Below are 15,099 nucleotides of genomic sequence, written 5' to 3'. Positions count from 1 at the left end.
TTGCCTTTTCAATCTATAATATTCAAAGTATTTAATTTATTTCAATATACAGCTAAATACATGTAAACGGAAGTAAAAATATTGTAAAATGTTGGATTTATTACGGAATAAACTTTACTGTAGAGTCTATTAATATAAATAACCCAGCAATAGAAGAAATTACTCCTAAGAGCCCCACAAATCCAGGAGATAAATTATAATAGCCCAAAGTTGTAAGGGGTATGAAAAGGTCACATAAATTTTTAATAAGATCAGCTATTAATGCTTTGTGTCGCTGGATAAGTACAAGTGTTTGGGCATTACACCATGACACATCATTTTTAAAAGAATTCCTTGAAAAGGTACCCAAAAAAATTTGGTAAATTAAAGATTGGCAACTGTGAAGTTTAAAAAGGTTATTAATCTCAATGAAGTTCTTAACAAGATTAAGAGTAATGGTATAAAGCCAGTATCTGTTTGATATTTGGTTCCACTTGTGTGTATCAACTTGACACAAATCTGCCCTCCCCAACCATAAAATGTGATCAGTTAAGAAGTAAAATGCTTGGCTTAGTTTAGTTAATACATCTACAAAACGACGAGAGTCCAAGGGATAATTAAGAATTGGTAACGTCGAATAAACCACGTCCAAACATCTTCCCCAACGAAGCACTAAAAAGTTGCACTTTCATTAAAGTTAAAAGTCTTAAAAATCAAATACTTACACTTTCGAAATGTACTTAATTGGTACTCTAAACTTTTTAAATTATTTATAGCATTATTATTAAGAAACTTTTGCTTATTTTGAAGATTGTACCACAAAAATCTAGAAAGGTATTGACATAACCTAAAACAGATTCAAATGTTTTAAAAACTAATTAAACAATACCTGAGTTTCAAATACCTTGCAAGTTTATCTCTACCGGCTGTTTGTTTATTTAACTGAATTAAAGTGTCCATGTTTTAAATATTTTGAACATCTTACTATAATAGTTGCTTATCATTTTGATGATAGTTTATCAGCATTAACATACGTGTCTCAACAATATTCACATTAACAGGCCTCTAACATAATATATAACCACAGCATTAATTTTAGCTAAAAATTCAGCTATGTATTAACGAAAACATAAATTTATCAGCATTTAAATAACTTTTTGATTTTTGAATCCTTCACTCAAACAACATGGCTAATTTAGTGATTACAGGCACTGAGGAGATCATACAATCTTAAATTTAAAATAACAGCAATTGCTTATACTGTTTGAGTTCAAAAAGGAGCAGTCTATCGCTCAATTACTTTATGGGAAGTTTAATCATTATTTAATCTATTAAGTTACGAAAATAAGTAATTTACGACACCATATACGTGTTCGTAGTCACATCTAGATCCTTTCAATTTTTCAATATTTTCAAATAAAAATGTGGATATTGTGACAGCTGTCAGAGCTGGTGATGTTTCCACAATAAATATAATTTATTCTATTCTTGTTGCGTCAACTTAAACTTACCATTAGTTATTAGCATTTTACACCTAATTAATGTGTAAGTATTTCTGTCAACGTTTGAGCACTTTTAAGAAGTTTGATTGTAGGAAAGAGGTTAACTTGATGGACTGCATAGTCTCCATAAGAAATGGTGAAATTTAACATTAATAAATGACTAAGCAATTAGCATAACATGTCTGGAACAAATCCTAGAGATGTGGCATCCGAAAGGGTGAATCCGGAGAATAATTACGTAACTGGTGATCCAATATTTAACACGAATCGTGCACGAAACAACAACAACAACCAGAACCCCCTTTTTACTGTGAGGGACAGATTGTTCCATACAGTTTTCTTTAGAGGATCTTTAGCTTATGCAAGAACATTTCCAAAATCGGTGCGGAGGTTTATAGAGTTTGTAATCCTTTTAAAAGCTGTTTGTGCATTTTTTGTGCTGGTCTATATACACATGACATTTTCAAAGTCTCCAGCCACTTGTTTAGATCATGTTAAAGAGACATGGCCAAGAGATGGTATATTAAGAGTAGAAATAATTCGTAATGCCGGAAAGGGCTACAATATTGAAAAAAGTTATGCAAAGGAGCAAAAATTGAAACACGAAAAGGTAGAAGATGTACCAAATGTGCTGGGTTTATTAGTTAGAGATGGTTTTGTAAGAGAAGAATCAACTCTTGAGAAACAATATATTAGTAAAAGTGATCCTTTAAAGTCCCTAAATTTTACTAATTCACTTTCAAATCAAACCCAAAATGCTGAGTCTAATTTAAGTACTGTACCTGTTGACACTGTAGAAGTGACCAAAACATCTTGGAATGACTTGACACCTTTGAAAAATAGTGAGACACTTGTTGTTAAAGAAGGGCCACTTATGAAAACAGAAGATTCTCAGATACGGCAGAATGAGACAGTCAAAGAGCAAACAGTTAAATATGAAATACCAAATTTAGAAGAAGACTTGTCTCCAACTGAAAAGTTAACTAAAGCAGGTGAATCTATGGATCATTTTACTTAATAAAAGAGATGTGCCATAATTTAAGAAATGGTTAATTTAATGATTTTGTTATAAATATTATATTTTGCATATTTTGTTTCAGTTTGGCCCGATGATGAATATATAGTGGAATATTCACTTGAATATGGATTTCTCCGTCTCAGTCCCTCTGCCAGAGAACGTTTGGGGGTTCCTGTACACATAGTTATCCTGGACCCAAATAAAGATGAGTGTTTTGGTGACACATTTAGTCGTCTTATATTAGAAGAGTTTTTGGGATATGATGATCTCCTAATGGCATCAATTAAAACCTTAGCAGAAAAAGAGGACAATAAGGGCTATCTAAGGTGAATTTTGATTCAAATTTTAGTAAAGTCCTCAATTTAGTTGTAACTGATTAATGTGAGAGCAGCAGTTTATTTTGAAAGTCTTAAGTAAAATTGTAATTGTGTGTGTAGTATTGTAATTATCTTAATTTACAATCATTTAACCGTGGTAAACGTTTTATTAATTTGAGTGGTAATATGCTTATTCATAAGCTTATTGAATTAAAATTAATATCGCAACGAACTGTTTCGCTCAATAATTTCAAGAAGACATACTGTTATGACACTGGGTTAGTCATGCACGTGTGGCCAGTTGTTCCGCACTCTTTTTTTTCTTTATGAACATACAATGCCAAGTTCGATCGTTTGTATGATACGCAAACATTACATCCGAATTGCTACTGACACAAGTATGTGTTTTTATTATGGTCTACAGTTTCCAGATTTAAATAGTAGTTAGTTAATTGATGTCAGTCTTTTTGTCTTAATTTTGTCACTGAATTTATTCTTATTATAATTGTTTCAGAAACGTTGTGACTGGGGAACATTACAGATTTGTCAGCATGTGGATGGCCAGAAGTTCTTATTTCGCGGCTTTCTTCATAATGATGGTCTTTGTAAGTAGTTTTATTGTTTATTTAAAATTCACATTTAAAATTAAGTTGCCAAAAGTAAATGTTATATCATTGTTTTGCAGTCAATAGTCAGGGGTGGCAGAATTGAAAAAAAGATTACATATTTATTATTACCAGACGCTATAGTGCTTGTGTAAAATCGCTTTCTCGTGACTGTCCTCTATTGAGTAGTAGAGCAAAGTAAATTATTGAATTGGGGCATACGAAAGGGTTGTGTACATTCCTTCCCATCCGCTCCACTTGCGTTATTAGCATATAGCAGCGAATTTAGGCAGGCATTTGAGCTGCATTAAAAACACAAAGCATAGCCCCGCCGTTGGAATAGTTAAACAACGATTATGACAATAATCGTGATTACGATCAGGGTTGATAATAGAGCTTACAACAATTTATTTATTTATTTACCATATTTAAATAATGGAAGATTAATAAGTGAATATGGGCTCTCACTCCCTGCGTTTTCAGTACTGCGTGAATTTAGTTTTTAATGTGCCACCCCCAAAGGTGTATGTATATTTTGAATACAGAACTACTATTTAAATACGATCAGGGTTGGTAATAGAGCTTACAACAATTTACTTATTTATTTACTATATTTAAATAACGGGATACTAATAAGTGGATGTGGACTCTCAATCCTTGCGTTTTAAGTACTGCGTGAATTTAGTTTTTAAAGTGCCACCCCCAAGGTGTATGTATATTTTGAATATAGAACTACTATTTAAATACAGTAGAGTATGTTAAGTTGCCTACATCTTGTTTTAGAAGGGAATTTTTAACATGTAAAAAGTTTAATACACTAAAATTTGATAAAAAATAAGATGATTTTTTTCGCTTCGAGGCAATTATTATTAAGGGGGCGAGGTTAAAATCAAAATTAACAATTGTAAATTATTTATTTGTTCATTAATAGGAATGGTATAGTTTTTGATCTGATTAAAAAATTATTTGCCAATAATAATAATAATTTTGAAATAAGTCGTATTTTAATGGTTGGCCTAACGAGAGAAATCGGAGCCGGTCATATAGTGGGCTGCGGCAACCCGGTCACTTTGCGCCACTAACCGCCCCCGTTATTACCGATTTTCCTTTAATCAGGTCGATCGCGTTACAGCCACATAAATACACGCCAAAGGGTGACAGGCTTGGTGGTGGGTTAATAACAGGGTGACGACGTCGTCGGGAACATCGGGTAGAGACACTGTTGCTTCACACCATTACCATCAGTCGCGACGCGTAGCGTCGTCTAATTATGAGGCTGGTGTCGGGTATCGTTTGACATCATCCCGCACCACGTCGAACCCACTTACGACGCCGGTATCGTTGTGTACGTGTGGCGTCAGGACGCCTATATGGGCGTCTTTGATAGATTTTTCTATTTTCTAATAACAGTGCCAAAGGATCTTCGATTGTAATGACATGAGAATCTTTAAAACAGTCCAGCTAAAATAATTGAGATTAATTCTTAGATTAATTGCACCCCTAAGGAGTTGTTCATAAATTACGTAACGCAACTTTGGGGATGGGGCACCCCCCATCGAAACTGGCGTTATGCCCTTGTAACGTGAGGAGAAGTGGGGGTGAAGGTTTGCGTTACATGACGATTTTAGAGTTGGAAAATTGGTAGCAGTACTTGTCTGATAGATACATACACAAATCAGACATAAATGTATCACATTAATGTTAATTAGGAATTAAAATTTTTAAAGTTTTTCCAACCTAAACCATTAACTTACAATTCACGCTTTACGTAATGAAATTGTGAAAGAGGGGGGGAGGTTAGGCATGGTGTTACTACCGTGTTATATGGTGGAAGGGGGTTAAAAATTAATGAAATTTTCGTTGGCCTCTTATAGGACCATTAATGTGCCTTTGTGATTACCATAGCTGTTTTCTATACAAAACGTAATTTTTGATTTAATAATAACTAGTTCTTCCCCCTGCCCCCGGCCATTTTTAGAGCTCCACTATGACGTAGTGTCGGCCATCATTCTTTTCTAATTGTTGCAGTTGTCGGCCATCATTCTTTTCTAATTGTTGCAGTTGTCGGCCATCATTCTTTTCTAATTGTTGCAGTTGTCGGCCATCATTCTTTTTNCGTGATAGGCACGTTAGCTTAATCGAATAAAATAATTCGAAGTGGTCTGTATTCTGTCGAAACTGCCAGACGCGGATCGCGATTTCGATCTATTTGGATCTCATCAGCGCGTCGCAGGCAGCTCCGACAGAACACAGACACGAATTATTTTATTTAATACAGACTGTTTGCACACTGAAAGTATAAATCTACTTTGTCGAAGTTATCGCAATATTACCCCTGTAAATATGAATCGAACATTTCTTAATATTTCAAACAGAACAGTTCTTACAAAATTATGAAAATTCATTCAGCAGTATACGAATGATAAATTCTTTAAAAACAAAACATAAATACCACCTTTTTCACTCATATAATGCCTCATCAACAGTGTTTCAAGTTAATTTAATAGTCCATTACAACTGTTTCGCTTAATACCTCAACTGACCTTCAGGCTTTCAAGTAAATATAATCTTCTGCTGAAAGAAAGTTATTAAAATGTTCTCGAACACAAATTTCAAAAGAAGGATCTGTTTGTCCTATATATAAACTTTTTCACAATAAATTAGGACACCTCGTGGTATTTAGGAGACTGAGGTCCAAATTATTCGAAAACTGTTTTAGTTATGCTAGATTCATAATTTTTTAGTTTTAGTTTTCAAATGGCTTTGCAGCCCTACGTGCGAAAGATAAAAAAGGCTATCTATTATTTACATTTGTTGTACTATCTGCCAATTATTGTTTTATCAGTTTTAGTAATGTTGGTACTAACAACGACTTTCATGAACTTTAAGAATCCGGATAGACCGCGAATTGGATGTTTTAATCTTGTGTGTCATTTTATGTACGTCCAGCATATTTTCTGGCAAATACCGGCTTCTGCAGGGAAAACACCTTTGATAGGTATGTGATGTACATTAGAGAAAATGTTAAATTAACAAAGAAAAAATAACGAGTGGCTCTGGCTTCGGCGGTCGCCGCTGTTTGCTGTTTGGGGTGCATTCGCACCTCTGTCAGGAAATGTATCAATACTGCACGATAATATTATTTAATTAAGTAATGGAAAGTAAATGAGTACATAATTGTTATTAAGTTAACTTCTTGCGCATGTACAACATTAAGTACACACACGATCTTTCTTTCAGTTACTTTCTTTCGCGATTCGATGATTCTGTGTTCGACGCATCTGTTATTGACCGTGATCTTCAACAGAATAATTCAAATGAAATCACAATGTCCAAATTTCCTCGTGAACTGGATACAAATAATTAAAAGCAATACTCTAGGACGTTTCTTCATTAATTCTGCATACTCCAATGAGGTTAGTAATTTATTGTAGATAACAATGAATATTTAGTCTTCCTACCAAAAAAATATATATTTTATGTTGTTTTGACCTGTAGAATAAGAACTGTTATTTTAATGGACGAATAGAGTTTANAGGGTAGATTAGGTTAGGTTGGGTTAGGTTATCGGATTTTGTTCAAGTGACCACCCTCTTTCGATCCCCCACCTCCACCCACTTGAAAATAATTTTTTTATTGAATTTTATTTGAATTACAGTGTATGAAAATAGTCAAAATAATCAACTTTCAACCCCCATAACTTTTTATGGGGGTGAAACCGCCGCAAACTTTTTATGGAGTTTTACTCAGGTGACCACCCGCTTTCGATCCCCCATACCCTGTTTTGATCCCCCCTACCCTCACCCTCATCTAACCCCCATAACTTTTATGGGGGTGAGACCGCCACGAAGTTTTTATGGTACAGTGGTGGAGGAGACGACCTCCTCTTTCGATACCACCCACCTACCCCCACCCCCATCATCTAGACATTTACCAATATAATTTTTAATTTCGAGATTTAGTTACGATAAATTATTTTGAAAACTGGGTCAAAATAATTTCCCTTCTTTCGTTCTTGTAATAACGAAGGAAAGAAACCCCAAAGATAAAACCACAAAAGATTGAAGCAAACTCGCTTTATATAATAAATAATATAAATATGTGTACATATTTATATACATTCGTTGTTTGTTTGTTTGTTATCCCAAGGAATCTCCTCGCATAATAATAATAATGTACAAACATACAAAGATCCACACATTCGTACACACAATACATACATACATACATACAAATATACCTGTCGTCGTTAGTCTCTCTACATCGCGAGCAAGAAAATGAAAACAAAATTTGCAACTTATAAAGCCAAGGAGTCGAAGCGCACAAGTTATTTCATCATCGGGGAGGTAAATGGTTAAGGGGTTTTCTTTGTAAGATCGTTGGCGGAAACGCTGGCGTTTCCATGGTAAAGTTGTGTATCAAGTCCTTAACTATCGTCAGTCACATGAATGACTGTTGGAAATTGTATGTACAAATATCCTTCTAAATATATCTAACAATAAGTCCTAGCCAGTAGTGCTTGTAATAGGTACCTCTTGGTTTCTTTTAAACTACAGTCGATTATAAAGTGCATAATTTATTGTCTTACGTCGCGGTATTTCTCGATAGTACTTACGACGGTTATATTGGGTTAGGTTGGGTTATATTCAGAAAGTGATAAATGTAGGGCAGTGTACCCAGGGAAGCATTAAAACTGGAATATAGAGCCATGACACGTAACGTTCTGATCATTTTGTATTTCGCATATTAAAAGGTCGTCTGTCCTAAGACTGGTTGGACACGCACCTGCACATCTGCAACCTACAAATCCTAATGTAGGTGCTCTTTTCTTTTTCTATTATTTTCTCTATTGATAGCCGTTAAGCTAATTATTTTAAATGTGTTGCGTCCATCCCCGATTCTCTTTTTTTAGTATGGCTACTACCATGTTCCCTTTGTAGTTCTCCGGGACTTTCCCTGTTTCATAAATGTGACTAACTAGCCTAGGCATGTGATCTCTAACCTCTTGTCCCGTATGTTTTAAGATTTCCGCATCCCATTGAAGGTTCTAAATGATACGTAAATTTAAAACACTTTTTGATTCTTTAGTAATCGAAATAAGAGTCATCAAAGATAAAAAAATATAAAATCAATTGTAGGCATTATCCTGTTTACTTAAAATTGTTACAACTGTAGGAAAAATTACGCAGGGTCGATAGTTATCTACCTGCATATTTTGGTTTACATAAGCCAGAACCTCATATTGCATAGTATTCTGCAAATTCATGATTGAAACCGTTAAGTTGAAGCTCGCGATACGTTTGATGATCATTGACATATTATTCGCAACTTGATGAGAAACTGTTATAGTTCTATCAACCACTTGAGTGTCCAGCAGAATTAATTGTTCAATATCGTGTATATAGAGAGTCATCGTCTGTGATAGTCGATTGTAAAAGGCATCAGAATGATACCAATGTGATGTTGGGGTATTTAAATTGAGCGAAATAATTAAACTTTAAGAAAATAGTATATAGACCTTATTTTACTGTATAATATTTGAAACTAAAGCATTTCCAGTATCTTTATTCTGTGCTAAATTGTTTTGTATGTTGTTAAATTTCCAGCAAAGGTCAAAAAGGTAATATAACTTTGATAAAATTGTTTCGTAAGGTGGGTAGGTAGGTAATACAAAATAAAGTACCACAAATTGATGTTGGTGAACCAGAAAACCCCTTCAGTTTCGTATGTTACTTCGAACAAAAATAAATAAAAGAATACGATGCAAAAAAGAGGGAAATGTGATGGGACAGTATTCGACGATTGACCGTTATTTGGAATGTTCAAGCATCCCCTAAGCGTCCGGAATGCTTAAAATAGAAATAGCGGGTGCACTTGAACCTTTTTCTTTTGAAATACACTCATAAATGCTTTCAATATGTTTGTAAATATTTTACGAACAGACATCATACTTTTTAAGCATCATCTTCAACAACAAAAATAAAGACATTTAAACGGTAATTACCTAAAATCTTAATGGCAAATTGCTTAAGTCTTTCGCGACCAGTAGGTGAATTGATGCTTTTCTGATTCGGGTCTAACAGCCGTCGTTGGTTGGTTGGTTGGAGTTGTCTCCCAACGTTTCGCTAACACGAGTGGCGAGCTTCTTCAGAGGTCTTTCCATATCTTGGACTGAGTCCACATCCAGCATCGGAGATGGAAGGACCTCTAAAATAAACAGAAACTCTTTGAAGTGAAACTCTTTTATCGGCGATAGGAAGGAAATTTACTATAGGGTATAAAACCGAAAAGTGTAACGTCACGCGTCACGCTCTACGTGTGACCTCTGGTGGACATGTCGAGGAGGAGTCATTTTAATAAGCTTCAGTTCCTGCCTGCAGTTTTGTATGGTGCAAGCGCATTCGTGCTATATCAACGGAAAATCCAAAGTTGTAAGATAGCATCAAGGAAAGCCATACACATTTCTTACAATTAGTGTTTGAAACGACCTTATATGTTTAGTAAGAACATGTATTTACAAGACCCTACCAAATACTGTATGAAATAGATTGCTGTGGTAGTTTTTACTTAAGGGTACTACGGGTCGATTGGGTAGTGAGGCTTTGGAAACAAAGACAAAGGCACTAATAGCTTATTCCGTAGTTAATAAGGGAGTTGGGGGTCGGTGTGTCATAGGTTCGCTTCCGGAAATGCGTTTATTATCTATCGGCAGCTATTTTGCGATATCCGCGTGGACGTACGACCAAAATATCGATTGGAGGCGACCGATTCCTAAAATAATATCGCGCCCATCAGCACTAACATCAGCGTCGTCTCTGCCCGCTCGTTGCACCAGCTATTTTTTGCTGGTTTTCATCAATCTTCCTTTATATAATAATTTATGCATAGCTAGCTGCGGCGTTTCTTGTAAACTTTTGTCATTATCTTGTCTGCGTTATCGGTTACAACAACGCGATACAGGGTGTTTTGTGAGTCACGAAAATTGACATAAAGGTGCACGAAAGGAAAGAAGTGTGAAAATTGTTCTGGAGTCGAGCCTGTCGGGGGCGCAATCAGTCAGTTTGTTGACATTCGAAAACATTTGACGCAAATCTGTAAATTAACATCAACTGTATTCCTTCCGATGCTGAATCCTTATTTATACAGTCCTGGAATATTCCTTTAATTGTGTTCGCCGCATTATTTATGACTGCTCTGCCGGGTTACGGCAGCGTTATGAGAAGTGCCGCGATATCGATCGCCCCCTACGGCATTCGTTTATAATAATATTTAGTTATGAAATACAGAAAATTTAGTTAAAGAGTACGGAATTAAGAACAGAGTTTCCTCATTCAAAGGAAAGCGTATTCTTAATAATTACTCTCGGAAAATTGTCTAGAAGACAGACAACGTGGAGGTGCACAGGATGGACAAAGGACTTGTTAAGGAGTTTTTTGGTCTAATTTCTGAACTCGAAAAGGAGAGATTATTGCAACTACGAAATGAGTAATTGTTATGATAACTCAGGATATGTGGTTTCTTATTAGAGATACGTAGGTTTAAATGGAATTATTTTTATTAAAACACCCTATATGTTAGTTAGTTACTTTATTGCCGACGATAACGTGGGCCTTGTCATCGGCGTCGCGACGGAGTCGTCTACAGTGTAGCGTCAGCAGATGCTTCCTAATTACAGAAAAATTGGTTTTGGACAACCTTAATCGGTTTTCGTAGTCTATATATTCAGCTCCGTCTTGCTCTCCGTCCCAGGAGTCGTCCTTTCCCGATTTTTGATTGAAACTACTTAAAATGTGGTTAGGCACTTCTCATGCATAATAAATGTAGTTTAATCGTTGTTAGGAATAATAGCGCCGAAAATTAGTGAATATTAACTGAACTAATTAGTGAATTGAAATTACTAATTGAATTAGTTAGATTAATAAAAGATAAACAAAGATAAATTTAGTAGAAAGCAAGCGTAAAATCGGCGACCAGCCAGGCAATTCATGAAATGATAAAATTAACTGAAGTATCAGAATTTTAATGGTTCAGTACTTTATTGAGATTGATAGACTACATCAATAATAAATAACTGACTAATTAGTTGTAAAGAAAGTATCACTGATTTAAAGTGAATTGAGAAGAATAGAAGAAATTTTTCACTCTTATTTTTAGAGAATAATGTAGCGAGCACGAGTGTGTTTGTGTGCGATTGGGCACACGTGTGCTTATCTATTCGTCGACTAGACGCGGGCGCCTTTCTTCATGTGCGCCGTATTTGTAAATTTGTGTGTCGTACCTGCGTTCTGGGAAAGCAGTTAAACAGTTCAAAGAAAAAATAAACTATCCGGACGTTTCCAGAAGGTTCCCGAAAGTAAACAAAAGAGTATTTAAAGGAAGAGACGATCGCCGAGAAGAGGAGAAATAAATTGACCGTTTCAGAAGTGAATCCAGAAATAAATTGACAGTGATAAAAGTGAAATAAATAGCGCAGTGAATAGCGATATATCAACAGTAGTGTAAATAAATAGAATAACTCATAACCTAAGTTTAGTAATAATTTTATAGTGTTTTTAAGTTCTTTAATAATTAGTGTAAATAAATAGTTTTTGTCGTTATCAGTCTTAAAAGTTAATTGTATTAAACCCACGAACTAGAAAACTGTTTAGATTTATGTTCAAGCACACTTTTAATTTGGTTTCTTTTGTTTCAGTTGATCTACTTCAAATGTTGGAATTTAACGTTTCTGTAAGTTTTCCAGCTGCTCCTATTTTGACCGTGATTTTGGCATTAGTCGGTAAGTGTATTATTAAGTATAGTATATTAATGAAAATATGAGGGTGGATGGGCGCTGAGAAAAGGGGGTGCCTTTAGGTCTATTATTTTTGTACCAAGTTAGAGAACTACAATAATAGTTATTTTTATATAAAAATTTAATCATTAAGAGATAATTTGAAAAAGGAAGCGGAGAACGCTATTAAAAACAGTAAATGTAGAATATTTTGATAAATTTTTGTGGTAGGTATGAATATTATAGGTAAATTGCTGGTTGACTTTTTTTGAATTTATGTCTCTTCTCGTTTCACCCTCGTTTTATTGGTTTTGGAGTGATTGGGTCGTGTGCGTTTTCGGTACGCTCTTGACCGCTTTATTTGATACTGTCACAACGGCACAAAAGGTCGGAAAAAACTCTAAGATGTTTTCCCTCATAATTTCTGAACATCCTGAATGTCTTTTTCCGTTGCTTAAAAACGATATTTTCCATCTACCCTCAAAAATAAATTTCGCTGTTATCCGATTTCATTTTCATCATCGCAGGGTTTTCAGTCCGACGACTCGAAAAGTAGGAACATCCCACATTCCTAACTATTTGGGTACAACAATCTAATATAGATCTTTATATATCCCTCTTTATTCCTGTCTAACTAGCACAGGAATGGCGAACTTGTGGATATAGAGAATATGCTCTTCCTCTGAAAACCTTCTTTCAATCTATCTAGTTCTTGTAGGTGGTCAACAACGTTTAGAAAATGATTCAAATTAATTATTCTGTTAATATAATAAAATTAAATTAAAAATCACTTAATTTCTGTAAACTACGCTAACTCTGTCAACCAAAAAATTGATATCGCCTCTAGTTAATTTTAATCGACCAGCAATGGCTTCGTGATCGATCAGTCGATCGCAGTTGACTTCAAAGTCCTTCATGTCTCAGAGAATGTCCCACAATTCAATCTTTACTTTTCCTTATTAACTTCGATAACGTCTTTTGTTCTCCTATTTTTTCTAATTTATCTACAGATTTTACCTCACCAATCACGTAATTTCTGTATCTAACGCTCAATCTATCAACTAAGTGCTTATAATCATTTAAATTTACGCGTTTTTTATTTTGTTTATTGAGAAAAATCGATATCGCCTCTAGTTGACTTTGATCGACCAACAATAGCTTCGTGATCGATCAGTCGATCGCAGTTGACTTTAAAGTCCTTCATGTCTCAGAGAATGTCCCACAATTCAATCTTTACTTTTCCTTATTAACTTCGATAACGTCTTTTGTTCTCCTATTTTTTCTAATTTATCTACAGATTTTACCTCACCAATCACGTAATTTCTGTATCTAACGCTCCATCTATCAACTAAGTGCTTATAATCATTTAAATTTACGCGTTTTTTATTTTGTTTATTGAGAAAAATCGATATCGCCTCTAGTTGACTTTGATCGACCAACAATAGCTTCGTGATCGATCAGTCGATCGCAGTTGACTTTAAAGTCCTTCATGTCTCAGAGAATGTCCCACAATTCAATCTTTACTTTTCCTTATTAACTTCGATAACGTCTTTTGTTCTCCTATTTTTTCTAATTTATCTACAGATTTTACCTCACCAATCACGTAATTTCTGTATCTAACGCTCCATCTATCAACTAAGTGCTTATAATCATTTAAATTTACGCGTTTTTTATTTTGTTTATTGAGAAAAATCGATATCGCCTCTAGTTGACTTTGATCGACCAACAATAGCTTCGTGATCGATCAGTCGATCGCAGTTGACTTTAAAGTCCTTCATGTCTCAGAGAATGTCCCACAATTCAATCTTTACTTTTCCTTATTAACTTCGATAACGTCTTTTGTTCTCCTATTTTTTCTAATTTATCTACAGATTTTACCTCACCAATCACGTAATTTCTGTATCTAACGCTCCATCTATCAACTAAGTGCTTATAATCATTTAAATTTACGCGTTTTTTATTTTGTTTATTGAGAAAAATCGATATCGCCTCTAGTTGACTTTGATCGACCAACAATAGCTTCGTGATCGATCAGTCGATCGCAGTTGACTTTAAAGTCCTTCATGTCTCAGAGAATGTCCCACAATTCAATCTTTACTTTTCCTTATTAACTTCGATAACGTCTTTTGTTCTCCTATTTTTTCTAATTTATCTACAGATTTTACCTCACCAATCACGTAATTTCTGTATCTAACGCTCCATCTATCAACTAAGTGCTTATAATCATTTAAATTTACGCGTTTTTTATTTTGTTTATTGAGAAAAATCGATATCGCCTCTAGTTGACTTTGATCGACCAACAATAGCTTCGTGATCGATCAGTCGATCGCAGTTGACTTTAAAGTCCTTCATGTCTCAGAGAATGTCCCACAATTCAATCTTTACTTTTCCTTATTAACTTCGATAACGTCTTTTGTTCTCCTATTTTTTCTAATTTATCTACAGATTTTACCTCACCAATCACGTAATTTCTGTATCTAACGCTCCATCTATCAACTAAGTGCTTATAATCATTTAAATTTACGCGTTTTTTATTTTGTTTATTGAGAAAAATCGATATCGCCTCTAGTTGACTTTGATCGACCAACAATAGCTTCGTGATCGATCAGTCGATCGCAGTTGACTTTAAAGTCCTTCATGTCTCAGAGAATGTCCCACAATTCAATCTTTACTTTTCCTTATTAACTTCGATAACGTCTTTTGTTCTCCTATTTTTTCTAATTTATCTACAGATTTTACCTCACCAATCACGTAATTTCTGTATCTAACGCTCCATCTATCAACTAAGTGCTTATAATCATTTAAATTTACGCGTTTTTTATTTTGTTTATTGAGAAAAATCGATATCGCCTCTAGTTGACTTTGATCGACCAACAATAGCTTCGTGATCGATCAGTCGATCGCAGTT

At 34.7% G+C, this 15,099-nt stretch overlaps 2 protein-coding genes across 3 annotated transcripts in view; one reads left to right on the top strand and one right to left on the bottom strand.

Annotated features, from left to right (window-relative positions):
• Positions 1 to 19: 19 nt before the first annotated feature.
• LOC108735408 (peroxisomal membrane protein 11A) lies at positions 20 to 1,238 on the bottom strand. 2 transcript variants are annotated; one of them, XM_018467355.1, is made up of 4 exons: positions 1,134 to 1,238; positions 884 to 1,078; positions 705 to 826; positions 20 to 651 (listed from the first exon to the last, which is right to left on the bottom strand). In XM_018467355.1, the coding sequence occupies exons 2-4, from the start codon at positions 937 to 939 to the stop codon at positions 101 to 103; spliced, it is 729 nt and encodes a 242-aa protein (XP_018322857.1). In that variant the 5' UTR covers positions 940 to 1,078; positions 1,134 to 1,238; the 3' UTR covers positions 20 to 100. The 2 variants fall into 2 exon arrangements, with proteins under 2 accessions (XP_018322857.1, XP_018322856.1); XM_018467354.1 differs by having other exon boundaries at positions 884 to 1,189.
• A 172-nt stretch (positions 1,239 to 1,410) lies between these two features.
• The window catches only part of LOC108735406 (membralin), a 76,939-nt gene continuing 63,250 nt past the window's right edge, over positions 1,411 to 15,099 (top strand). The window contains exons 1-5 of the mRNA XM_025974449.1: positions 1,411 to 1,524; positions 1,574 to 2,473; positions 2,582 to 2,825; positions 3,331 to 3,425; positions 12,114 to 12,197. Of these exons, the coding sequence (XP_025830234.1) occupies positions 1,660 to 2,473; positions 2,582 to 2,825; positions 3,331 to 3,425; positions 12,114 to 12,197 (1,237 nt within the window). The 5' untranslated portion in view covers positions 1,411 to 1,524; positions 1,574 to 1,659. The remainder of the gene's footprint in view (positions 1,525 to 1,573; positions 2,474 to 2,581; positions 2,826 to 3,330; positions 3,426 to 12,113; positions 12,198 to 15,099) is intronic.

This window comes from Agrilus planipennis, unplaced genomic scaffold, assembly GCF_000699045.2.
Source record: "Agrilus planipennis isolate EAB-ADULT unplaced genomic scaffold, Apla_2.0 scaffold40, whole genome shotgun sequence".
NCBI classification, from domain to species: domain Eukaryota; kingdom Metazoa; phylum Arthropoda; class Insecta; order Coleoptera; family Buprestidae; genus Agrilus; species Agrilus planipennis.
Note: the sequence above shows the minus strand (reverse complement) of the source record. Positions and strands in the feature narration are given on the sequence as shown.

What these genes read in the sequence shown, in the direction of transcription:
- LOC108735408 (XM_018467355.1), bottom strand. Translation starts at nt 939, where the DNA reads ATGGACACTTTAATTCAGTTAAATAAACAAACAGCCGGTAGAGATAAA. An exon ending in GGTAGAGATAAACTTGCAAG is followed by an intron (nt 827 to 883) that starts GTATTTGAAACT and finishes AATCTGTTTTAG; the next exon opens with GTTATGTCAATACCTTTCTA. An exon ending in ATTAAGTACATTTCGAAAGT is followed by an intron (nt 652 to 704) that starts GTAAGTATTTGA and finishes GCAACTTTTTAG; the next exon opens with TGCTTCGTTGGGGAAGATGT.